The 27,755-nt window shown below is 44.2% G+C and overlaps 2 protein-coding genes across 5 annotated transcripts in view; one reads left to right on the top strand and one right to left on the bottom strand.

Moving 5' to 3' along the window:
- Positions 1–2,739, top strand: part of LOC144604376 (cytochrome c oxidase subunit 4 isoform 1, mitochondrial-like) — a 420,358-nt gene extending 417,619 nt beyond the window's left edge. For all 4 annotated transcript variants that reach the window (XM_078418698.1, XM_078418695.1, XM_078418696.1 and 1 more), the window contains exon 5: positions 2,418–2,739. In XM_078418698.1, the coding sequence (XP_078274824.1) occupies positions 2,418–2,554 (137 nt within the window). In that variant the 3' untranslated portion in view covers positions 2,555–2,739. The remainder of the gene's footprint in view (positions 1–2,417) is intronic.
- bcl2l1 (BCL2 like 1) lies at positions 447–26,973 on the bottom strand. The gene is made up of 2 exons (XM_078418694.1): positions 26,384–26,973; positions 447–4,679 (listed from the first exon to the last, which is right to left on the bottom strand). The coding sequence occupies exons 1-2, from the start codon at positions 26,852–26,854 to the stop codon at positions 4,539–4,541; spliced, it is 612 nt and encodes a 203-aa protein (XP_078274820.1). The 5' UTR covers positions 26,855–26,973; the 3' UTR covers positions 447–4,538.
- Between the last annotated feature and the right edge of the window lie 782 nt (positions 26,974–27,755).

Here is a 27,755-nt window from a genome sequence, read left to right as displayed (position 1 = left end):
AAGGACAAGACTATGGCATCATCACTCTCCCAGTTATATTTACTGTGTCTAGCACCATTGTGTCACAAACCAAAAAAATAGTAATCACTGAAAACAGAAAGTGCTGGGAGATACTTGGGCCAGGCAGAAATTGTGGAGGGAGAATCAATTAACATTTTAAATCATAAGTGTTAGTGACAAAATAGGTGTGCTTTAAATTGTAAAGGAGTAGGATTTTTATCTTATGCTCCTTTTTCATGTACTGATTTACACTTCTGGCAGATCTGCAATCATTAGTTTCCTTTTTTAGACAACACCTATCACCGGGATTATTTTGGTAACAACCTTATCTCATATTTATTTTGGCTCTCCAGCCCTCCCTCCCCTTTTGCAACTTCAAACAGGCATGTTTTCTCACTCTTCAAAGGTTCAACGGTTTCAAAGGTCTTTTATTCAAAGGTCTTTTATTATCACGTGTACCAATTAAGGTATAGTGATATGCAAATTACCATAAAGCCATACGGAAAAAAAAGGAACAAGACAACTACATAAAAGTTAACATAAACATCCACCACAGCGGATTCCCCACATTCCTCACTGTGATGGAAGGCAAAAAAGTCCAAATCTTCTTCCTCTTTATTCTCCCGCGGTCGGGTCGGTCGAAACTCCCGCAACAGGGCAATCGAAGCCCCGTGTCGAGGCGGATGAAGCTCCTGTGACTTGGAGTTATCGAAGTCGGTCTCTGACTAGAGACCGCGAGCTCCGTGGCGTTAAGTCCGCAAGCACCCACAGTTGCAGCTCCGAGGTTGATCCCTGGCAAAGGGATCGCGTTCCGCGATGTTAAAGTCCCTGCGGTGGAGCTCTCAAAAGTCGGCCTCCAGCAAAGGTCGCCAACTCCTCGATGTTAGGCTGCAGTGCGGACGGAGACACGATATGGAAAAAAAATCGCATCTCCGGGATTAGATGCGATCTAAGGGATTAGAAAAAAATTCCCCCAACAAAACAAGCTAAAGAACACTAAAAGCATACATTCAACACATACTATTAAAACACAAAGAAGGGACAGACTTGGCGAGGCAGCCATTGTTGGCGCCACCCATTGCACTCCAGCTGTTGTGGAAAATTGTCACTCCACATTCTGGGGAGAGCTGTGAATCTGGAATTCTCTGCCACAGAAGGCAGTGGAGGCCAATTCACTGGATGTTTTCAAAAGAGAGTTAAATTTAGCTCTTTGGGATAAGGGATATGGGGAAAAAGCTGGAACGGGGCATTGATTTTGGATGATCAGCCATGATCGTATTGAATGACAGTGCTGGCTCAAAGGGCCGAATGGCCTATTCATGCACCTATTTTCTATGTTTCCACAGATGCTGAGAATATTCAGAGTAGCAGAGCAATGTCTAACTCTGTATACAGTGTATTAAAAGTAGTTTGCAATGTCTTTTGACTCAGGTTACCAGTGTCACAAGTTCAGATCTTGCAATAGTCTCCTTGTTTTCCTATTATCCCATACGGATAATTCCCAGCTGCCCTTTACAACTGCTAGACTGCTTCAATAACTACAACAAAGCAAATCTATTGAACAATACCCAAGGTGATAAAGACATGTTTGCCTCAAACGAGTCCTAACCATCATGACAAAAGCAAAATATCGCACCAGTTGGAAATTTAAAAAAAAGCAAAGCAGGAAATATTCAGCAAATAAGGCAAATAGTTTTCTCACCTACATCCACTTCTTTCCCTCCTCAGCCCCTCCAACATTAAATTGGGTGTTGGGTGGCATAGTTGCTGTCTTACAGCACCAGAGACTCGGGTTCGATCCTGACCACAGGTGCTGTCTGTACGGAGTTTTCTCTGGGTACTCTGGTTTTCTCCCACAATCCTAAGACGTGCAGGTTTTCAGGTTAATTAGCTTCTGTAAATTGTCCCAAGTGTCCTAAGGCAGAACTAGTGTAAGGGCGATCATTTGTCAGCGCGGACTCAGTGGGCCGATTCTTGTTTCCACGTTGTACCAATCAACTAACTGTTGCTGAATTCCATCTGCTCCTCTGCTACAAATAATTTCTGTTTTCTCACCCTGCCAAAGGTTTTCTCAACCTACCCAAACCATCAGATCATGTTACAGACCAACACTTCCATCTCCTAACATATCAAAATCACCTCCCTAGATTGAAACTCCCTTACAGCAGCCAATCCATTATTGAATCTGCAACACGCACATTGGCATGCTCCGTCATGACCATCAGACCCAGAGCACTGCAGCCCTTTTCACAAATTTATCTTCTCTTATTTATTGTCCAAACTTTCAATGACTCATCTAACAGTGCTTCCTGGACTAGTTCTTTCTCTTCTCTCTAGCGGCTGACGGGGATGGTATGCTGAGTAAAAGCAGTACAATTCTTGCTCTGGCCTAATTATGGCTTTCCTATTTGTTTCAGTTTATCCCTCCCAACCACACACCTTCAATGAGGAGTGGCAACGAAAACAAATCAAAAGAATGCTGGATATGCGCATGAACCCTGTTGAGGGAATTGCCTCCAAATGGGATTACGAGAAGAATGAGTGGAAGAAGTGATCGTTTAAGTCCGAAGCCCAAGATTCCAACAATCTCGCCAATGGAACTACTTTAAGTGGCCTAATTTCATCCCCCCAGTGTCTAAATGGAATGTAAAATAAGCACACGTGCCTTCAGCAGCTTTTAAATATTAAAATGTTATTGCTGTAACAATGCAACTTGTAATAAAGGTTGCTCTTCTTAAATTCTGTGGCACTTAAGCATGCTTGAGAAATATCACCCGCATAATTCACTGCATGAAAAGGGTGGATTTAAACGTATGGATGAAAAGGTAAGGAAGTATCCATGAACCTGTGCTTTTGTTTCCACAAACACATAGGAAGGTGGGCTCTGAAGAGCGACGGTATACCTTTTGCTGACCCAAGCCCAAATAAAGCATCGGCTGAAAATTGAACTCAGAATTTATAGTTATCTAAAGGAATGCTCTTACTGTACACTTACCATCAGCGTGGAGATCAAGCTTTGGGTATGGCTCTGCACTAATTATGTTGCTGACCAAACCCTGCCACTGCTGGCAACAAGTCCAAGCTCACCCTGGGCCTAATTTAGCCATCAGGCAAAAGATTCAGAGCAGACGGAAAACAAAATTATACAGTAAGTTATGATCTGGAATGCACTTCCTTAAAAAGGCAGTGGCAGTAAACAGAGTTGCAAATTAAAAGGAATCTGTTGTAAAAGAATTTGAGAGCTATGCAGAAAGAATAAATAGGACAAATTGGATGGCTATTTCAAAGTGCAATACAGTGCAAGCCAAATGGCCCCTGCTGCTTTCTAAGTGAAAGGACAGATTATTGATTTTGAAATTGGCTTCTGGGATAAAATGTCCACAATCTCTTCCCAGATCATTATCCATTGACATTTTGCCACATTGAGGACCCAGGTACAGGCAACACAATGCAGCTGGAAAAAATAACAAACACACCAGAGAGCAGAATGTTACCGTTTAATTTTAAAACAAATTCTTTTAATTTAAATTTTAAGATATCCTGTGTAAAAATCTCGCCCCTAATGTGGTGTAAGCAGCAAACTAACAAGGAATGATTACAATGAATAGTGACCAACAGTCACACTTTCAACATTCACATGATCCAAACTTTCAAAATAAATGTTGTATATTAAGGAAATGTGGGGACCTGTACGTCACACATTCTTTCATGAATGATTATTTAACTTCATCTTGAGAAAATGGCCACAACACCTTTCAAATTCCTGTCGAGAAGCAGTTGAACCTTGAAACAGCACCATGAAAGCTGTCTCAAACTCTTCTACATTGTCCTTTGATCATGGTTACCCAGCAGGCCTCGAGAGCACAGTCCATTGAGACTGGCTTGGTATTGACCTTGAGTGCCTGTTCCATCCCATGTCACATCACAGTCCCAGCCAATTACAAAGAATATTGAATCTAAATAAAATGTCAAAAAGTTGCACCCTTCTCATGTTATTCTGGCAGCTCCTTCTAGAGGGAGTTTCTCGCTACTTCCTTTGGTTTCTAGGTTTCAGATGTCCTGGGACCGAGCAGCAGCTTTCTCCTGTGCTGCAAATATATTCTGAATTCCAGGGACTTAGTTTTCTTCCTGTGCAGTCTCCCTCCCATTCCGCTCAGTCCTATATGACAGGCACCTCAACATTGTCATAATAGCTCCAAAACTCGTGTCATGCACCTTTGGCAATCCAGCACACAGTCACATTAGCTGTAGAGGCAGAGTTAGTATTCCACCAATGAGTTCCTCAGTCAGATCTTAGCTTCACTCACTGTAGTTGATTTTCATGCAAATAATCTCCATTTTGTCACAGCACCAGCCCGAATGGTTCGTATTTGTAAACTGAATACACATACACTATGCAAAATATACAAGTAGATGAGAATTGGTCCCATTAAAGAATAAACTGCAATCCACTGCTTTTAGAGTCATGCCAGTCCAATGTGTCTTCTTATATAGCGGTTGTTAGCCAAGGCTTGTTCCTTAGTGTAGTTTCATAGCCGTTACCTTCTCCGGGCCACATACGCAGCAACGGCTAGTGTTGCACCCAAAGCCATTAGTGCCACAAACCATTTCATGGCCGTCTCCTGTAACTCACGGTTTCGTGCAGCAGCATTATTCCCATATAGCACCACAAAGGCATCCTGGGGACAGAAAGCACAGACGGGTTAGCTGCCAGCACGTCACTCAGTCCACAGCCCTAAATAAACACCTCCATTGCTCGCTGTTTCGAAGTCCACAATAAAGTCCTTGACAATCGTAGCAAAGTCCTTTTCTAAACAACACAGGCAAGGTTCCAGTTTAATTCTTGCTTTGTACTACTCAGCTAGTAAACCATACAATAAGTGTGCAGTACTTATGTATTATCTTATTTCCAAGAGAAATAGTTGAATTATCCCAGTAAGCTCTTCAGAAAATTAGAAGTTGATTGCAAAATGTGTGACTGGAATTAAATGTAGGTCACAGCAGAGATATTAGTTAATTGATTAGATTTCATAACGATCATGCAACTTTCATTACTGTTCTTCTGATGCTGCCCACAAATTCATTGAATTTAGTAACACAATTTGTTATTGAGATGGGATCGGAATTCTCAACCTCCAAATTGTTTGTCCAGTCAGAAGACAACTATGCCACTAGTTTGTCACCAGTCGATTATTAACCTTACTGGAGTGGAGAGGCACATTAATCACGCCTCAGTGATCTATTCCAGAAGTTTAGTGCTTTATTAAAAAAGTACACATCAGGTAAAGACACAAACAAGATACAAGGCCCTCCAGCCAAACATGCTAAGAAGCATCACATGAAAAAATTGACCTTTAGGGTGAGGTGTGAAGGCTGAAAGGCATGTTCAGTCACACAAAGTTGAAGAGAAACCTGACAAAGGAGTCTATTCCAAAATAAAATGAAACCTCCATAGAATAAGCCAACAGACTCATAGAATGAGTCAGACTGCTGAAACATCTTTATGCTTTAAAGTCAAATTCAAATGAATTGAAGTAAATGACCATGAGACCAGTAAATCCAGTTATGAACCAACAGAGTATGATGCTGCTATTGAATTGTTAAAGTTTGAGATATCCAACATTTTTAACGTGACTTTACACCTGAAAGGCAAACTGATTTTTCGTGCATGCATTGCCCTTTAATCAACCTCCATTCTATGGTCAGAAGTGAGGATGCTTATCATTCTGTTCACGGTTACTCCTCTTCAGTTATTGAAGCAATCTCTGCCCACATGGAACATGACTCAGTGAATGTAGAAAAAAGGAACTTCAGATGCTGGTTTATACCAAAGATGGACACAAAGTGCAGGTATAACTCAGCGGGTCAGGCAGCATCTCTGAGGAAAAAGGGTGAGTCACGTTTTGGGTCGTGACCCTTCAGACTGAAAGTAGGGGGTAAGAGATGGGGGAGGTCAGGCACCATCTTACCCGAGGTCATTCATGCCGTCCCTGATTGGCACTGGTCTTCTCTTACCTCCAGGTGTTCACCCCTCCCTCCCCACCCCTTACTTTCAGTCTTAGGACGGGTCCCGGCCTGAATCATCACCCATCCTTTTTCTCCAGAGTTGCTGCCTGACTTTTTGAGTTCCTCCAACACTTTACGACTATCTCAAGACTCAGAGAATATTCAGTTCAAGGCTGGTTAAGTAGGAAGGAACTTCTGCATCAAGTTGTAATAAATGGAAATCTCACCATCACCCTCTCAGGTGCATGGCAGACTCAACTCCACTATTTGATTCCCCAGGAGAATACTGAGGGGCATTGATTTTTAAAAAAAATTAATGACCAAAATCTTAACTGGACTAGCTACATAAATAACAATGGATCAGCGACAAGGCGCTTGACTTGCCTCCTTACTTGTGCCATCTACAAATAAAACCAGAAGTGTGATGGCATATTCTCTACTGCCTGGATAGTTTAGTTTCAGCCCATTGCTTCCATACAATGCTATCAGCTTGATTGATAGCCCATTAAACAGACTGGATGCCCATTAACAGATTGATTACTTAATCCCTCCACCATTAATACACTACAATTCAATTCCAAGGCATAAAATATAATTCACCAGTGACAAAATCTTTCACCGGCAGGCAGAATAACATTGGTATATTATTCAGAATAGTATTGGCTAACTTGGTGAACATCAGAAGGATGGAAGACCACCAAAGACCGTGACATGAATCATCCCATCTGATGATGAATGTAACAACCTACTCAGCCTTCAACAGGGTTGCCTAAGCGGGCTACTTGTAGTGCTCTCCTGAGCAAGGCCACCATACATATCCCCATTCTTTCACTACTGCTGGAGCAAATTCTTGGAAGTTTCAAACTAACAGCAACTGCGGGTGCCAAGTCAACAAATCCGTTGCAGGTTGCATCAGTCAGGACAGCTTACAATCAACTCCAAGTGCAACAACATTTGTTGTACTTGGTAGTGACATCCTCTCCTGACAATAATGAAATTCCTTGATGTTCTGTGCCATAATTACGCAGCTCGCGCTGCACTACAAACACAGGCCAAAACAGAACTACTAACAGACAAGACAGTGTTCTTTCATGTTGAGCAACATTTGGAAGAAATACCATGGGCAGCAAGAGCAAATCATCCACTTTGAATTGGTGTCTGTACTAACTGAGCCAACTAAGGGGCAAGGAGTCTGAAGAAGGGTCTCTACTCAAAACGTAACCCATTCCTCTCCAGAGATGCTGCCTGCCCTGCTGAATTACTCCAGCATTTTGTGTCTATCTTCAACCAAGGGGAAAGGCTGACAGAGACGAGACCGATGACAGGTGGTGAGCAAACCAACATGCGCGATAAACTTCACTTAACCTTGCACACATCAAACTACCTGTAGAGCCTGATGTTGAACATTTGTTAATTGTTTTTAAAATGATAATTTCTGTCCTGGCACATGCCTCCATCCAATATTGACAATTCCTCCCCTTCCCTTCCCACCCCCCTCCCAAGATGCTGCTCGACCCGCAGATTCATGCAGCTGTTTTTTTTAGCTCCATCATATTCTTTGGCAGTCTTTGTGCTAAATAGGAGAGATTCTGGAGCTCCTACTCAATATCACTGAGGATCATAAGCAGCAGCAGAAATATCTTCTCCCACAAATTGCAATCTCATGGAATGGCTCCATCATAACAAATAAGTTGGGGCTCAACCCTGGCTCAATGAGAGCAGAAGTACAGACTATGAATTGCAACTGGCACATCATAAATAACAAACACGGCAAGGGACAGATAGAGCCAAGGGATCTCCGAACCAACAAACAAAATCAAAATTCAACTGTCTAGCCCCAGAGATGAATAATGGTAAACAATTAAACAGCTAAAAGGAGAAAACAGCTCCAAGAGTGGCCTACCTTGACGATGACGGGCAAATGAGTTCAGAGAACAAGGCTGCAAATATGTTCATACAAAATGTGCTGAGTAGATGATCCACTTCAGGTTTTCTTGAGATCTCCATCATTACAGAAGTCATTTTTCAGCCAATTCACTCCACACAAGGTGAAACAATGGCTCCATGCACAGGATATCGCAAAAGCCAAGGGACCAGACTCACTCCATCAGTACTGCTGAAAATCTGTGCTCCAGAACAGCCATTCTTCTCGCTAAGCTATTCTAGTACATTTACAACATGGCATCTACACATCAATGTGGAAAATTACTAGGTATGAAGTGCTCACGGAAAACAGAGCAGATCCAAACCAGCAAACAACCACCTAGTCTAATCTCAATCAGCAGAAAATTGTCAGTGATAGTCTATCATATGGCAATTATACAGCAATAATATGCTCATCAATACCCTGCTTAGACATCACCAGGTGTGTTCAGCTCCAATTCTCCTTATCACTTTGGTCTGAACATAAAGCAAAGAGCTCCATTCCAGACGCCAGGCAAGTGTGTCTGCCCTTGACATTGAGACAGCATTTGAAGGGGTATGGCAGCACGGGGAAAACACTCATGTAATTAAATCAAATTTTTCAATGTAATAATATTATGGGAGCTCATTTGTATGTAGGGACATTCATAATTAGCACAGCCTGCACTAATGAGCCTCCGTGAAAAAAGATTTGTGATGTGCAAATGTTTTGTGATGCACACATCCTCATATGGACCGTCCTGTGGAGATGTCTAGGCTGCCAATATTGTGTTTCAAAAATAAGGGATTGCATAGCATGCTGTGGTTGCTGCTGATGCTTATGGTGATTCAACAGAAAGTTAACTGCAGTCCAAGTGTTTCATAAAATAAGAACGTAATTTCTTACAATACAATAACAAAATCTTGAAATAGTTTTCACATTCCAGGATCCACCCATTCTCTGCGACACCTACTGGTAGTGCTTTACTGCTTTGACAACTGATTTAGACAGGGATAGAGCTTAGCCTGGGCATACTTGTCCTATCTCAATCGGAATGATTTTACTCATTGGTTTCAATAAGCTCCTGTTACAAATGTCACCTCACAGCAGGCTGTAATTTATTCCAGAGGTCGACATATTTGCTGCTCACCTAAAAATCCTGGTCATGGTGTCTATCTGGTACAAATGCAGTCCTGGTGTCATTCTGCTCAGGACACGACAACCCAACATTTGCGAGTTTGTCAGGAAAATGTTCAAAACTATGGATTTTGCATGGAGCCTTTGATAGCCTGGACCATTGGCAACCCTAGGCAGCATGTATAAGAAAATAACTGCAGATGCTGGTACAAATCGAAGGTATTTATTCACAAAATGCTGGAGTAACTCAGCAGGTCAGGCAGCATCTCAGGAGAGAAGGAATGGGTGATGTTTCAGGTCATTTGTACCAGATCAGACTGAAGAAGGGTCTCAACCCGAAACGTCACCCATTCCTTCTCTCCTGAGATGCTGCCTGACCTGCTGAGTTACTCCAGCATTTTGTGAATAAATACCTAGGCAGCATGTATCTTCATTTGCACAATAGTCTGCAGGAAACTGATAGCTACATGACTGAATTGGTTAAATTTCTCAAAGTAAAAGCTTTTCCTGGAATCTTATCTTTCAAATCAGGGGAGCCAAGTACAACTATTCCTCTTGTTATCAAGAGAGCTTCAGACATTTTCTCTGCCCTTTCAGCAAAATCAGGCACACCCCAAGCATTAAAGGGAGGGATTCCTCAGTGCATAAAAGTTTCCATGTGGATTCTTTCCAATATTCCACTACAGATTCTGTCATTACTGTATGCTTCATTTTTCTTGCTCAACCCTCTGCAAGGTCCCACTTCCCGTCTCCACTGATATCTTACACCTCTTTACCAAATTTCACTTCTAACTGTAGTGTCATAGCCACTTGCAAATCTAGTCCGATTAACCCCACCCACATGAAATCAATCATTCTACAGACCTTCATGTTTCATCCAAAATAGCCATAAAGAATTGTACTGATTGTATTTGAAATATCATATATCATTCTGTATTGATTCAAACACGTCTATGTAGTTTGGAGCTTATTTGGAGGTTATATTGTTTAATAACTTGATGGTTGTTGGGAAGAAGCTGCTCCTGAACCTGAATGTTACAGTTCCCAGGCTCCTATACTTTCTCCCCGATGGTAGGAGAGAAATGAGAGCATGGCCAGGGTGGTGTGGGTCTCTGATGATGTTGCAGCTAATGATGCAAGAGACCTTCAAACAAGTGGTGTTTATTCCAAGTCCGGAAGCCAAGGACTCTCACTACACAGTGCTTACTTCATGTACATCTATTTTATGTAACTACATTCACATGATCACATCCCTGCCCTGTAACCACATAATTATCTCACTATTATATACAAATAGGTATTCTGCTTTCCCTCTCTGCAGGAAATATTTAAACATGTTTCACAGTTTTACACTGCCACTACCGATTCAGTCTGTTGACTGGCTTCCTTCGTTGATAGTTCCTCTTCAACCATGTATTTGTTTCTGACATAATCATTCCGGGAACTGAGGAAATTGGAACCTCTTGACCTAACCCACTGCTATTCATGACTCCTCAAAGATAGCTGACTCTGTATTAATGCCATGATTAGATCCATCATCATACACAATTTCATAGTCTCTAACTATGTCACGAGATCTACATGAACACTTATTTCCAATGTGAACTAAGTATCCCATCAGACAGCAGATCTGAATAATTTCATGAGGTTGAAGGAGCGACTCAGAAGTGTTTAATTGGCATATGTAGTGGCAATTAAACAATTAAATTCTTACTCACTGCAGCTTTACAGACATATTAACACAATAACACAAATACATATACAATAAATCAGTAATACAATAACTTAATAATCAGTAACACTGTGTAACCAGGCCATAATGTTGCTGATTCTGGTTGTTCTTACTGTTCTGATGGCTCGGACTTATACTTTTACAAATTGCTTTTCGTTTCCATGAGACTTCATCGCTTGCGTCAACTGCTATCTCTTCCACCCACCCTTTCACTTCCAAATTAGGTTATAAGGGCTGTATGTAAGATGAAAATGCAACAGCAGCTCTGGTGCAGCAATACCAGTAAAAGAGCATGGAGTCATTTTATAGTTAAGCAATAGTCAACCACTGATTCATCATAAGGCTAAAGCCATCTTGGAACACTTCCTCAGACTTATTTTAAACACACCAGGATCTTTACAATCATACTGGAAGCAGGATGATTTGAAGGAATCAATAGATATTTAATGCTGTGATGCAAGATTTTTAGAAAGAGCACTAGAAGCACCAGAAGCGGTTGGAGGCGGCTGGAGCAGCGTCCGGGCGGTAGGTTTAAAAACCCAGCGCGGGGCTTTGTTCACCCAGAGGCCCAGAAACGGTTGGAGGCGGTTGGAGCAGCGTCCGGGCGGTAGGTTTAAAAACCCAGCGCGGGGCTTTGTTCACCCAGAGGTCCAGAAGCGGTTGGAGCAGGATAAAAACGTTCCCACACACTTTAAAAGAAGTGTTCTGGAGGAAGCCGCTGATTGGTGGAAGCGGACTAGAGGAAGCAGCTGATTGGGCGTAACCCCGGGGTTGTAATTCTGCTTTTTATTCGTACTTTTAGTTAAGGGTTCGGTGAGTTCAGGGTTCAGTGAGTTAAGGGTTCAGTGCTTTTTAGTAAAGGTACAGTTTAAAGGATTAAGAGGGATTTGATTTAATTTGGGGGAAGACATGTCGGATGAGATCGGCCCCGTGGAATGCTCATCCTGCAACATGTGGGAGATCAGGGATATTGTCGGTGTCCCTGATGACTACGTGTGCAGGAAGTGTGTCCAGCTGCAGCTCCTGGCAAACCGCATTGGACGGTTGGAGCTGCGGTTGGACTCATTCTGGAGCATCCACGAGGCTGAGAAGGTCGTGGATAGCACGTATAGCGAGTTGGCCACACCACAAGTAAAAGATAAGCGGACAGAAAGGAAACGGGTGGCCACTAGCCAGCGTAGCAGTAGGCAGGTAATGCAGGAGTCCCCTGCGGTCATCTCCCTCCTAAACAGATATGCCATTTTGGATACTGTTGGGGGAGATGCCTCATCAGGGGAAGGCAGCAGCAGCCAAGTTCATGGCACCGTGGGTGGCTCTGCGGCAAAAGAGGGGAGGAAAAAGAGTGGAAGGGCTATAGTGATAGGGGACTCAATTGTAAGGGGAATAGATAGGCGTTTCTGCGGCCACAAACGAGACTCCAGGATGGTATGTTGCCTCCCTGGTGCAAGGGTCAGGGATATCTCTGAGCGGCTGCAGGACATTCTGAAGGGGGAGGGTGAGCAGTCAGTTGTCGTGGTGCACGTTGGCACCAACGATTTAGGTAAAAAACGGGATGAGGTCCTACAAGGTGAATTTAGAGAGCTAGGAGATAAACTAAAAAGTAGGACCTCAAAGGTAATAATCTCTGGATTACTACCAGTGCCACGTGCTAGTCAGAGTAGGAATAGGAGGATATTTCATATGAATACGTGGCTTGAAAAATGGTGCAAGGGGGAGGGATTCAAATTTTTAGGACATTGTTACCAATTCTGGGAGAGGTGGGACCAGTACAAACAGGACGGTCTGCACCTGAGCTGGAATGGAACCAATGTACTAGGGGGCGTGTTTGCTAGTGCTGTCGGGGAGGATTTAAACTAATGTGGCAGGGGGATGGGAGCTGGAGCAGAGAGACAGAGGGGTGTAAAATGAGGGTAGAAGCAACAGGTAGCAAGGTGAAAAGTAAAAGTGGCAGGCAGACAAATCCAGGGCAAAAATCAAAAAGGGCCACTTTTCAACATAATCGTACAAGGGGTAAGAGAGTTGTAAAAACAAGCCTGAAGGCTTTGTGTCTCAATGCAAGGAGTATACGTAATAAGGTGGATGAATTAAATGTGGAGATAGTTATTAATGATTATGATATAGTTGGGATTACGGAGACATGGCTCCAGGGTGACCAAGGCTGGGAGCTCAACATCCAGGGATATTCTATATTCAGGCGGGATAGACAGAAAGGAAAAGGAGGTGGGGTAGCGTTACTGGTTAGAGAGGAGATTAAAGCAATGGAAAGGAAGGACATTAGCTTGGAGGAAGTGGAATCGATATGGGTAGAGCTACGAAACACTAAGGGGCAGAAAACGCTAGTGGGAGTTGTGTACAGGCCACCTAACAGCAGTAGGGAGGTTGGGGATGGCATCAAGCAGGAAATTAGAAATGCATGCACTAAAGGCGCAGCAGTTATAATGGGTGACGTCAATCTACATATAGATTGGGTAAACCAAACTGGCAGGGGTGCTGAGGAAGAGGATTTCTTGGAATGTTTGAGAGATGGTTTTCTAAACCAACATGTCGAGGAACCAACAAGAGAACAGGCCATGCTAGACTGGGTATTGAGTAATGAGGAAGGGTTAGTTAGCAGTCTTGTTGTGCGAGGCCCCTTGGGCAAGAGTGATCATAATATGATAGAGTTCTTCATTAGGATGGAGAGTGACAAAGTCGATACAGAAACAAGTGTTCTGAACTTAAAGAAAGGTAACTTTGAGGGTATGAGGCGTGAATTGTCCAAGATAGACTGGCGATTGATGCTGAAAGGGTTGACGGTGGACATGCAATGGAAGGCATTTAAAGGTCGCATGGATGAACTACAACAAGTGTTCATCCCAGTTTGGCAAAAGAACAAACCAGGAAAGGTAGTGCATCCATGGCTAACAAGGGAAATCAAGGATAGTATTAAAACAAAAGATGAAGCATACAGATTAGCCAGAAAAAGTAGCATACCAGAGGACTGGGAGAAATTCAGAGTCCAGCAGAGGAGGACAAAGGGCTTAATTAGGAAAGGGAAAATAGATTATGAGGGAAAACTGGCAAGGAACATAAAAACAGACTGCAAAAGCTTTTATAGATATGTCAAGAGAAAAAGATTAGTTAAGGCAAATGTAGGTCCCTTGCAGTCGGAAACAGGTGAATTGATCATAGGGAACAAGGAGATGGCAGACCAATTGAACAAATACTTTGGTTCTGTCTTCACTAAGGAAGACATAAACCGTCTGCCGGAAATAGCGGGGGACTGGGGGTCTAAAGAGATGGAGGAACTGAGGGAAATCCAGGTTAGTCGGGAAGTGGTGTTAGGTAAATTAAATGGATTAAAGGCAGATAAATCCCCAGGACCAGATAGGCTGCATCCCAGAGTGCTTAAGGAAGTAGCCTCAGAAATAGTGGATGCATTAGTGATAATTTTTCAAAACTCTTTAGATTCGGGAGTAGTTCCTGAGGACTGGAGGGTAGCTAATGTAACCCCACTTTTTAAAAAGGGAGGGAGAGAGAAAACGGGGAATTATAGACCAGTTAGCCTAACATTGGTACTGGGGAAAATGCTAGAGTCAGTTATTAAAGATGTGATAGCATTACATTTGGAAAGTGGTGAAATCATCGGACAAAGTCAGCATGGATTTACCAAAGGCAAATCATGTCTGACGAATCTTATAGAATTTTTCGAGGATGTAACTAGTAGAGTGGATAAGGGAGAACCAGTCGATGTGTTATATCTGGACTTTCAGAAGGCCTTCGACAAGGTCCCACATAGGAGATTGGTGTACAAACTTAAAGCACACGGTATTGAGGGTTCAGTGTTGAGGTGGATAGAAAATTGGTTGGCGGACAGGAAGCAAAGAGTAGGAATAAACGGGTCCTTTTCGGAATGGCAGGCAGTGACTAGTGGGGTACCGCAAGGCTCAGTGCTGGGACCCCAGTTATTTACAGTGTATATTAATGATTTGGACGAGGGAATTGAATGCAACATCTCTAAGTTTGCGGATGACACGAAGCTGGGTGGCAGTGTTAGCTGCGAGGAAGATGCTAGGAGGCTGCAGAGTGACTTGGATAGATTAGGCGAGTGGGCAAATGCATGGCAGATGCAATATAATGTGGATAAATGTGAGGTTATCCACTTTGGCGGCAAGAACAGGAAAGCAGAGTATTACCTGAATGGTGACCGATTGGGAGAAGGGGAGATGCAACGTGACCTGGGTGTCATGGTGCACCAGTCATTGAAAGCAAGCATGCAGGTGCAGCAGGCAGTGAAGAAAGCGAATGGTATGTTGGCATTCATAGCAAGAGGATTTGAGTTTAGGAGCAGGGAGGTTCTGCTGCAGTTGTACAGGGCCTTGGTGAGACCGCACCTGGAGTATTGTGTGCAGTTTTGGTCTCCTAACCTGAGGAAAGACGTTCTTGCCTTAGAGGGAGTACAGAGAAGGTTCACCAGATTGATCCCTGGGATGGCGGGACTTACATGAGGAAAGACTAGATAGACTGGGCTTGTACTCGCTGGAATTTAGAAGACTGAGGGGGGATCTTATAGCAACATATAAAATTCTTAAGGGGTTGGAGAGGCTAGATGCGGGAAGATTGTTCCCGATGTTGGGGGAGTCCAGAACCAGGGGTCACAGCTTAAGGATAAGGGGGAAGTCTTTTAGGACCGAGATGAGAAAACATTTCTTCACACAGAGAGTGGTGAGTCTGTGGAATTCTCTGCCACAGAAGGTAGTTGAGGCCAGTTCATTGGCTATATTTAAGAGGGAGTTAGATGTGGCCCTTTTTGCTAAAGGGATCAGGGGGTATGGAGAGAAGGCAGGTACAGGCTACTGAGCTGAATGATCAGCCATGATCATAACCGAATGGCCTACTCCTGCACCTATTTTCTATGTTTCTATGTAATTGGTTCAAGACTGCTCTGCCCTTCAACTTACACTGTGTAAAATCTTCAAACAAATGTGAAATGAACTGCGTTTTTGACATGTAGTTGTTTCATTCCTTTTCCTGAGAACACATGGAATGATTGCTTCATTTCCCCCATTTTAAACATCTTTCATTGGTTCATAATTCATACCCTGCAATTCGTAGCATCTGCAGTTACATGTCTGCAATTTATAGAAGATGTACTAAGCTTCACCTGGACACTTGTCTATCGTCCTATAGCTTTCTGCAGAGCTTCCAAGTTAGTGGTATCATATACATTTCAGAACCACTCTCTTCAAGAACTACTTCTTTCCTACATTCTCTCATTGAAACACTCAATTCCTCTGCACTCTATGCAACATCTTTCAGTTCAGGAATATTACTGGCCATTAAAAAACATTGCACCCTCTCCATGTTGGGTGTGAATGATTGGCTTGTTGTACATCCGAGCAGCCTAGGAGACCTGCTTGTAGTTTTAATTTTCCAAATGAAACATTCCTGCTACATTTCAGCCTCCTGTATGTTTGCAAGTTTACCCTCAGCTAGATTTTCAACTTGTGCTGTTTTCCTTGCTTCATTTTTACTTCTAAGAATTGCTTGGTGCAGCTTTAAGAATGATACTGTTGTCAGCTGCAAACAGTTGCCTAAGGTTCTCAGTATTTCCCTTTCATCTAATCGACGTGACCCACAGAAAGTTGACATTTACAGTCAGGAGATAGTACCTCTGGGGCCCATTTCCTGCAATTTTTCTTTGCAAACATGGCTTTTTCTCCCCCACAAAATTCATGAGGCAAGAATGCTGCTCTTAAATATGCAAGTGATTTTATTTTTAGTAATTTTCAAAAACTTTTCTGACCCTTGTCACCCAATGCATCCCAAAATGGAACTTGAATACTACTAGAACTTTGTTAAGTCTTAACAGTTACAAACCTAAGGAACTTTGAATAAATGTATATTTATGCTAACTTGAATAGCAAAGAATTTACCTACACATGGTGCTAACATCAAATGTGGGACGTGGATGGGCGTGGCTGTGTTCTGCAGCTGCGGCTCACCGGCAGTCTCTCTGTCTTTTTTTTTGTTTTTTGTCTATTGTCATCGTTTAATGTACGTTTTGTTCTATTTTTAACTCTGTTTATGTGGGGGGTGGTGGGGGGGTGGGGGAAACATTTTTTTTCTAATCTCCTCCTCAACGGAGATGCGACCTTTACCGTGTCGTATCTCCATTCGCGCTACGGCCTAACATCGTGGAGTCGGCGGCCTCCAGCTGGGATCGACCTTGAAGACTCCGATCGCAGGGCCTGGACTTACCATCTCGGAGGCTTTGGCCGTGGGCCCTGCAGACCGCAACATCGGGAGTTCGCAGGTCCCTGGCTGGCGACCGGCTTTCAGGAGCTCCAGCCGTAGCAGCTTCGACCGCCCCGGAGCGTGAGGTACGATCGACCCGCTCACAGGACCTTCATTGCCCTGCATGGCCTGGCCGCGGCACTTTCCATCGCCCGGTGGGGGCTCAGGACCTTCATCGGCCTGCTCGGCTCGGCTCGACCCTCGGACTTTCCATCGCCCGGTGGGGGCTTCAAAAGTTGGGAGCCTCGATCGCCTCGTGGCGCCACGGGAGAAGAATGAAGAGGAGATAATGACTTTTCTTTGCCTTCCATCACAGTGAGGGTGTGCCTGGAGCAATCACTGTGATGGCTGTTTGTGTTAAAATTGTATCTGTGTGTCCTGTGCTTTTTGTTGTCTACTGCCGGACCCTGACGTGAGAGGACGCTGGCGCTGTTTGTTCGCCGCTTCTCCGTCAGAATAGTTTGTCTGTTTGTTTTTATGTTATGACTGTTTTTGTAAAGTGCTTTGAGCACCTGATAAAGCGCTATATAAAATAAATGCTTATTATTATTATTATTATCATCACGACATCTGACATATTTGCATATATATATATATATATATATATATATATTATATGGATGTTTCCGTAAATACAACACTCAGTAGTGAAACTGAAGGACTCCAAACTTCCAGGTTATTTTCCTGTTTTTTTAAGTAACATTCCCATTGTTTCATATCCTGTATTTTAAGTAGTATAGATCATGGTGTATAGCCAAAATAATGAGATGAAGCAAAAATAAATAAATGTTTTTACAAAGAAAAATATCAGTTATGTCCCTGTTTTCTTGCCTTATTTTGTGCCATTTTTTTTAAGCAGGATTTCATCAAATCCTTAGGCTAATTTATACCAGAAAGATTACATTAATTTTGCAATTAAAAAACTCTATATAAGCCAAATTCTGATGATGCTTATTTTTATCATTTATCATTTATCCCCCTATAAGATCGTTTTCTAATGTTTTTGCAACAGAACGTGAGTAGCAGTGTCAATTTGGTTATGTGTTAAACGTGTGAATTAAAAGGAGAGTAACTGTTTCTATAGTTATTCTTTATATTTTGTGTTTAAGCTCTCCATTGAAATACTTAATAATGAATAGAACTTAAAATCATGAAATAAAAATCTAGTCTGCTCACCTATTTTAGCTCTATTCATTCTATTATTTCTATCATTTAGCTCTATTCTTTCTATCTCATTCTATTGTCCCCCCACCCCCCGTTGAGTAACGTCGTGAATGCTATTTATATCATAATAACGGGGCTTTCTTGCACTCGTCGCAATTGGAAAATAAATTCAAACAACGCGATTATAATGACCCTGGTGTGACCTATGGGCCTCGTGGTGGGTTAGGTGCCGAACATTTTGTAAGGGAGCTTCGAAATCAGGATGTGTCCCATATGTCTTATAAATAAACGTTTTTCTAATTTCCCCCCTAAATTTTGAAAGTATTAAATTTTGTTTAAATTTTGGTCGATTTTGATCACATATTAGCTCAAAAGGATCATCGGTGGGTCCATTTTGAACCCTGCAGTATTTCATTATGATTTAATAACTTTCAAATTTGGCCACCCATGTCACAGGTTGGTACCCTTATTTACGGAAACACCTATATTTCTATAAATGCATCACATTTTCTGCCTCTGGGAGAATCAAGAAAATGTATAGAAGAGATCCAAGAACTCTAAAATTAACTGCACGGAATTATAGGCAGTTCTGCCGTATAACTAAACAAGCACATTCAATATTCACTGTGACACATATCCGATAATACTTTTGCAATCCCTTCCAATCTCACACAAAACCTCATCCGTAGGCGCTGGATCAAGAATGTGTTTAAAATAGCAACCCTGCCCCTTTTAATACAAAATGCAGCCAAGGCTAAGACACCTGCTCAAAAGGAGGCACAACCTGAAATAACCAAGCTACAAAGAAGCATTGTGGCTGCTTCAGTTGAGATGTTCCTGAGAAAACCAAAATCCATCTTTGTTGCTGCACATCCTTCCTTCACTGATGGAACTGAAGTTTTTGTTGAGACCAACTCCATGGATGGGTTAAAAACACTACGAGACCTTCAGCAAGTGCAGCAATGCTGATGTTAACATGCTCTCAGAGCAGCGTCTTGTCAGATTGTCTCAGTTGGGTGGACGTTCCCAACCTAAAGGTTGCAGGTTCAACTTCACTATGTACTTGAAGATGACACTCATGCTGGTGTTTCCATGCAATATTGAGCCCTCAAAGTGCCTGATGAAACATTAATTCAAGTCCCCGCTTTGGCTGCTCAGCAGGATACAATAGATCATACAATACTAATCAAATACGAAATTCCATTGAATCACATCTCCAGTGCTCACAATCACCATTCATGTTTCTACAGTGGGACCCTGCTGCATTGAAAACAGCAACAGTACACCAAAAATGATTCATGGTCACTGAACTGCCTTGGGATATCCAAATGATGTAATGGAGTGTTATACAAATGCAAATGCATTGTCCTCATTAAAGTACAAATTATCAGACTGGAATGCTATACGAGACGAGATTGAGTATTCCTCCAATCTGTGGAGTTTAAAAGAATAAAAGGTACAAAATTCTGAGCTCAGTCTTAAATTAAGAAGTAGGTCATATAGGACTGAAATGTGGGAAGATGGCTTCACCCAAACGGAGACCAATCATTGAGAGTTCTCTGCCCTGCAGGACTCTGGTGCTCAGGCATATTCAAAAGTGTTCTTGAATATTGAGGGAACCAAAAGGTAGGTGGATAATGCAGGAAAATTGATTAATGCAGATCATCAGCCACAATCTTGTTGAATGGCAGAGCAGGCATAAGTAGTTGAATGAGCATTCCTACTCCCATTGATTATGCTCTTTACATGAACGTCACCTACACTCATCATCCTCACAGCTCTGCTTCTGGGCTGCTCATCACACTAGTTGCCCCCATTATTATTGCTGCATAATTGCCATATGATAGCACCATCGCCGACAATTTTCTGCCAAACAGCATCCTAACTCGTGAAAAGATGTGATCCATCCTATCAACACGGGAGCACTATTAAAGCTATGAACAATGAGTCATGCTACACAGTAACTCCCCCCACTGACTGCCAGGTCCCTGTGGTCCACACTTATTGTCAAGGATCATGTCAAACTCAAGCTAATCTTCTGCGTTCTTAGACCATGCCATGCCCATATCCAGCTGTTCACCCAAGTGTACTATATTGGTGGGCACAGATCTGTCATAAAATAGTTGAAAACACTAATGGCACAGGTCTGCCACTGTATTACAGTGGGGCAGAGTACTAGCAACCACAGTTACTTCAAAAGGTACAATGCTGATGGATGCAGGTCAGCCACAACTTGGCGATACAGTTTTTGTCGGGCAAATTTGACGTGGAGTACCAAAGGTTGCACTCTAAGAACTAATACTTCAAATGTGACTCAAAATATCAATGAAGGATCATCAACGTCGACTATTAGCATCCAATTACATAAGATTAAAATAAAACATGCTTTTATCACCAGTCCCTTTAAGTGGTAAATCTTGCTCTGGCCGCAAAGAATGTATGCATCTATCTTAACTTAAGGGAACAGGTTAACATAATCTGCATCTCAGTTTATTGTGTGGGCTATCAATTTATATTACCCCAGACATTGTTCCTTTGATGGTCGACCCTCACCCTAACCCTAACAAGCCCTATATATTTTTAAATATTACAGGAATCAAAAGATCAAACCAACGCAGGATGTGCATCTAATTGAATGGTGGATACAGGGGAGGAATGTGAACTTCAGAGGAATTTATGGATGAGGAAGTGAGGAAGTTTTTTTATCTTCAGCAGTTTTAGGGCCATAGAGTGATACCACATGGAAACAGGCCCTTCAGCCCAACTTGCCCACACTGGCCAACATGTTCCAGCTACACTAGTCCCAACTGCCCGCGTTTGGTCCATATCTCTCGAAACCTGTCCGAACCATGTACCTGTCTAACTGTTTCTTAAATGTTGGCGATAGTCCCTGCCTCAACTACCTCCTCTGGCAGCTTGTCCCATACACCCACCACCCATTGTGCGTAAAAAATGACCCCTCAGATTTCTGTTAAATCTTTTCCCCTTCACCTTAAACCCATGTCCTCGGGTCCTCGATTCACCTTTTTTGGGCAAGAAACTGTGCAACCCAATCCCTCTCATGATTTTGTACACCTCAATAAGATCACCCCTCATCCTTCTGCTCTCCAAGGAATACAGTCCTCGTCTGTTCAACCTCTCCTTATAGGTCAGGCCCATGAATCCTGGCAACATCCTCGTAAATCTTCTCTGCACCCTTTCCAGCTTGACATCATCTTTCCTACAATATGATGCCCAAAACTGAACACAATACTTTACGTGTGGCCTCACCAATGTCTGATATAACTGCCCCATGATCTCCCAACTTTTGTATTCAATACTCTGACTGAAGACCAATGTGCCGAAAGACATTTTGACCACCCTGAGTACCTGTAACGCCACATTCAAGGAACCATGTTCTGCACTCCTCGATCCCTCTGCTCCAATACTCCCCAGAGCCCTACCATTCACTGTGTAGGACCTGATGATGTTAAGACTTCCCAAAATGCACAACCTCAGATTTTTTTGTATTAAATTCCATCATCCATTCCTCAGCCACCCGCCCAACTGATCAAGATCAAACTGCAATTTATGACAACCGTCTTTACTATCTACAATACCACCCACTTTTGTGTCATCTACAAACTTGCTAATCATGCCATGTACGTTCTCATCCCTGATCACTGATATAGATGACAAACAGCAATGGGCCCAGCACCAACCCCGAGGCACCCCACTAGTCACAAGCCTCCAGTCCAAAAAGCTATCTTCCACCATCACCATCTGCTTCATTCCATGGAGCCAATTTTCTATCCATTCAGCTTTTAGAGGGGAGGTGGATAAATGTTCAATAGATTGAGGAACAGAATATGGAGAAATGCACAAAAGACTCGAGGGCGGCATAGATTACCCATGATCATATTAACTGGCGGGGTAGGCATGAAAGGCCTGATGACCTACTGCTGCTTCTATTCTCTTGTGTTCTTGTGATTCACTCTCCATTTCTACTCTCAGTCCACACCCTATCCAACTCATCAATTCTCCTTTATAGAGCATCTCCAGGTACAAGACACACAACTCAATCATAGTATTGCACCCATGCTGTATCACTAATGGTGCCAGCTTCTGGGACAATATGGTGCATTCGGTGGAAAATTGGCAAAGTGCAGAAACTGGAATGTACCATTCAATCCATTGAAACTGATCTGCCATTTAATGCCACACAGCGATATTGTGATTATTACATCTCTCCAGTGCTTCTGGGGCAAGGACTTCTCATCAGCTCTCATTTCATCAGAGGATAGAATGTTGCAATTAATAGATATGTTCACTGATCTGACACCATCCAAATTAATAGCACAGCACTTTGCACTTTCACATGAATTAGTGACCTCTAAAGGAACCTGGAAACTTTCAGAGATTTAAGATGCTGAATAAAATGCTACAAGGAACATTATTACCCAGGACAGGTACCTAGTGCCCAAACGCTGCAGTGCAGAGCAAATGAAAGTAATTTACTGGGTTAATCAGTGAAAGATTTCTGAACACTGCAAAAGATGAATTGCAATCATTGACTGGTCATATTTGAAATTCCAACAGTGTTCCACACCCAAGGTAACAGCGGGTCTCATTGTACCCAAGTCTTCAATAAGAGTGCCTTTACCTGCAAGCAATATATCAGCTGTGACTCTGTGGGAGTCTTAACTACATTTAAGCATCAGGGGATGGAATGCTAAAGGAAACTGGTCCTGTTGTAACCACATAACACTTTTGGTAAGACCACACCTGGCATATGGCTCACTATTTTAGGTTTTAGATTTAGAGATACAGCGCGGAAACAGGCCCTTCGGCCCACCGAGTCCGCGCCGCCCAACGATCTCCGCACACTTATCCAAGAACGGATATAGAAACATAGAAAATAGGTGCAGGAGTAGGCCATTCGGCCCTTCGAGCCTGCACCGCCATTCAATATGATCATGGCTGATCATCCAGCTCAGTAACCTGTACCTGCCTTCTCTCCATACCCCCTGATCCCTTTAGCCACAAGGGCCACATCTAACTCCCACTTAAATATAGCCAATGAACTGGCCTCAACTACCTTCTGTGGCAGAGAATTCCACAGACTCACCACTCTCTGTGTGAAGAAATGTTTTCTCATCTCGGTCCTAAAAGACTTCCCCCTTATCCTTCAGCTGTGACCCCTGGTTCTGGACTTCCCCAACATCGGGAACAATCTTCCCGCATCTAGCCTCTCCAGCCCCTTAAGAATTTTATATGTTTCAATAAGATCCCCCCTCAGTCTTCTAAATTCCAGCGAGTTTAAGCCTAGTCTATCCAGTCTTTCTTCATATGAAAGTCCTGCCATCCCAGGGATCAATCTGGTGAACCTTCTCTGTACTTCCTCTAAGGCTAGAATGACTCCCTCTAAGGCTAGAATAGCTGCATTGAAGATACTTCACCAATAAGATTCCAGGGAAGAAAACTTTTCAAAAATGTATTTGATATACTGCAAATTTCTATCATGACTCTTCACATTCAAAACTAAGTCTCAAATATTTAACATTGTACTTTTGGGACTACTGTACTGTATTAACACTTTTTCTGTCACATTTGTAACTAAATGCCCTCTCTCATTTGTATCCAATTTTCAGTTTCATTTTGTCCTCACACTGCCATTCAGATTTAAAAAACAAATGGGTGGCTGATGGCCAGTGGTCCAAAGGGCTCGTTTTCATGCTGTATCTGTCGACAACAATGAATTCATGCATAACTCACAAGGATAGAAAATGCTGCAGTAACTCAGCAAGTCTAGTAGCACCTCTGGAAAGCATAGATAGGTGACGTTTCAGTTCACTACCCTTCTTCAGCCTGATTGCTGGGAGGGGGGGGCAGTAAAGAAAGCTGGAAGAGCGGCGGGGCAGGACAAAAGCATGGCCGGTAATAGATGAACCACTGGCGAGTGGGGTTTTTGATAGGCAAATTGATAGACAAAGATTTAAAAAAACAGATGTGAGCCTGAAAGGATAAAGAGTTGCAAATTTGGAAGCTCAGGGATAGAAAAGTTGCCAATGTAGGGATCTTCCAATTCCCAGCAACGTTAACTCTCCTTCCCATTCCCCTACTGACCTTTCTATCCTGGGCCTCCTCCACTGCCAGAGTGAGGCCACATGCAAACTGGAGGAACAACACCTCACATTTCACTCAGGTAGCTTACAAACTAACAGTATGAATATTGAATTCCCCAATGTTAGGTAACTTCGACAAACACCCCTCTTCCCCCCGAACTCATCCTCTGAATACTGGCTGATCTTGGCCCAGTTGCTCCCATTCTCCCCCCTCCACCTACATTCCTTGCACCGGCTACACAATCCCCAAGCTGAAGAAGGGTCCTGACCATGAACACCTATCCATGTTCTCCAGAGATGCTTCCTGGCCCACCGAGTTACTCCAGCAGTTTGTGTCTTTCTTTAATAAAACAGCATCTGCAGTTGCTTGTTATTACATAAATCACAAAGACTGCGCTTGATAATCCTAAATTAATGCAGCGACATCGTCTGGTCAAAGATACCCTAAGAGACAATACTCATATCTCTCCATTTCACATATCCTACTCGCAACTTTCAAAGATTGTTCTCTTCACCAATTGTTCGCTTCTACTGTGGGATGTCCTCTGCTTCTCACCACAAACCTTCCCAACACTTACCTTTAATGATTCCCTTCCTAGCCAATCCAGCACTCACAACAGGTTCTGCAATGAATTCCCTTTACTCATCCCTGTAGTCATTCATAACATTGTGTCAGCTTGCACACACTGCCAAAGAAATCATCTTAATCCACATTAACATGGGGGCCGCTTTCAATTCAGATGCAGTAATGGATGGAACAGAACTAATAGAACATAGAACAGTACAGCACAAGTTCAGTTCAGTTTATTGTCACGTGTACTGACGCACAGTGAAAAACTGCAAAGTCTGTGTCAAACATGATAACAAGACTATCACTTAACTACCTGCACATAGCCCATATCCTCCATTCCTTGCATCTCCATATACCTACACAAAAGTATTTTTAATGTCACTGAAGTATCTGCTTCAAGCACCACAATGCTCCAAGCATTGCATTCCAGACACTCACCATCCTCTGTGTAAAAAAACTTGTCCTGCACATCTCCTTTAAACTTTGCCCCTCTCACCTTAAAGTTATGTCCCATAGTATTTGAAATGTGTGCCAAAACTAAAATAATCAGTTCCTTTATATTTTGCTTGGGCTAAACTTGACTGCATTCATATTTGATGTCCTACTGAACCTTGTTGAATTGTGAACAGTATCAATAATCACATTTTCTTTTTCAAAAGATTGTCTCTTACGCCACCCCACCTCTATGGTCAACTCAACTTTTCTTGCACCTTCCCATCAACCTACACTTTTGTTGGGAGAAAAGTATCAATACATTGGGTCACAAGGTTGTGGCCCTTTATGTTGAGAGCAAGATAACAATGCGATTTGATAATAGGGGCTCAACGGTCATGAATCCCGAGTTGGAAACAGGATAGCTGGAATAAGGTCACCGAGCCAGGGGTCAGATACCTTGGGTCTCCAAGGCATATCATGCGTGGAGCTGGTTCGGGAATCACGTATGCTGGGGCAAGAATCCAAGCAGGATTGTATATCCTGTTTACTGAAATCGGAGGAAAACAGAACGAGGATAGCAGCAATTACATACCTAGTTAGAGAAAAGATGTGCGTGGGGTGGGGTCAAAATATCAGGTAATCTAGCAGAATAGGAAAGGGTCGCGAATTTAACACAGGGGTTACAATCGGAGGCAAGGTCATTGTGTTTTGGAATAAGTGTTAAGGCGCAGTTGAGGATAAGGACGGGGTCGTCAGCTTTCTAGAGGATCCGGAGGTAGGGGTTTTGTGCTGGGGACAGTCTGGGGTGTTGGGGAACAGATCCATGGGGGGAACAAGAAACTGCAGATGCTGAAATACTGAGCAAAACACAAAATGCTGGAGTAACTCAGCATGTCCGGCAGCATATGTGGAGGGAGTGGACAGGCGATGCTTCGGGTCGGGACCTTCTTCGTAACGAAGTGATAAGGTCAAGACTGGGAGTGCCAGTGGAGAGGGAGTCGCAGGGAAAGATTCCCGCAGTGCTGGGATGAATGAAGCTCCGCCACCACCCTTACCCAGCCGCCGTGTTGTTGGATCCACGGCTCCAGATTACTTTCCAGGTAGGTGCTCATCCAGTGGGCGATCCGTGGCACCAGTGCACCCATCTCCTTCTCCGCGCTCTCCACACTCAGCGCCGCTCCGAAGCAGAAGAATGCGACCAGCCGGCCCCAGTTGACGCCGTCGCGGAACAGCTCGCCCACGACCTGCTCGAAGCGCCGGTAAGCAGTGTCCGGGGTGACGCGCAGCTGAGCGGACAGATCGCTGAAGGCCCGGCGGTAGCGCAGCTCGAATTCCTCGGCGGCCTCTCGCAGGGCCTGGCAGGTGCGCTCGGCCTCGGGACTGTCATTGAAATCAGCGGCGACCCCATGGGAGTTGAGTCCGTGCTCGGCCGCGCCATCCTGCTCACACAGCCGGCTCCAACTGTGGCCCCGCTGCTGCAGTCTGTAGCGCAGGAAGTGGGTGACGAGCTCACTGCTGCTGCACATCCTGCGGGCAGCGCCTCACAAACTGCTCATACCGCGGACAGGCAAGCGGACGGACGGACGGCTCCACAGGCAGCGCCGAGCAGTGTAGCTCCTCCCGCCAACGCCGCCGTCGTGACGCCACGCTACGCCCCCCCACCAGCCGCTACGCCCCCCCCCCCCACCAGCCGCTACGCCCCCCCCCCCCCCACCAGCCGCTACGCCCCCCCCCCCACCAGCCGCTACGCCCCCCCCCCCCCCCCCCCCAGCCGCTACGCCCCCCCCCCCCCCCCCCCACCAGCCGCTACGCCCCCCCCCCCCCACCAGCCGCTACGCCCCCCCCCCCCCACCAGCCGCTACGCCCCCCACCAGCCGCTACGCCCCCCCCCCCCCCACCCCACCAGCCGCTACGCCCCCCCCCCCCCCACCAGCCGCTACGTCCCCCCCACCAGCCGCTACGCCCCCCCCCACCAGCCGCCACGCGCCCCCTCCCCCACCAGCCGCCACGCGCCCCCCCCCCCCACGCGCCGCCGACGAGACGTCGCCGTCACGACCCCCCCACCAGCGGCCACGCCCCCCCCACCAGCGGACACACGCCCCCCCCCCCCCCACCAGCGGCCACGCCCCCCCACCAGCGGCCTCGCCCCCCCACCACCACCAACCGCCACGCCCCCCTCACGCGCCACCGCCATGGCCACGCCCCAATCCCGGCTGCGCGTCACGGCCACACCCGCCTAACACCCCCCCCCCATCTTCCATCCTCACCCAAGATACTAGAGGAACAAGATAGACCACTCGACCCTAAAAACCATAGCATGTCATGGTTTTTACGCCATTTTAGTAGGCAGAAACTTGCAGAAACATTTATAAAGAAAAATAACAAAAATCTGTGAATTGATAGATGAGATATATTCTGCATTTTAAT

The sequence above is a fragment of the Rhinoraja longicauda genome, chromosome 22 (genome assembly GCF_053455715.1).
Source record: "Rhinoraja longicauda isolate Sanriku21f chromosome 22, sRhiLon1.1, whole genome shotgun sequence".
NCBI classification, from domain to species: domain Eukaryota; kingdom Metazoa; phylum Chordata; class Chondrichthyes; order Rajiformes; family Arhynchobatidae; genus Rhinoraja; species Rhinoraja longicauda.
The sequence above is the reverse complement of the archived record's forward strand: the minus strand, read 5'-3'. Positions and strand labels throughout refer to the sequence as shown.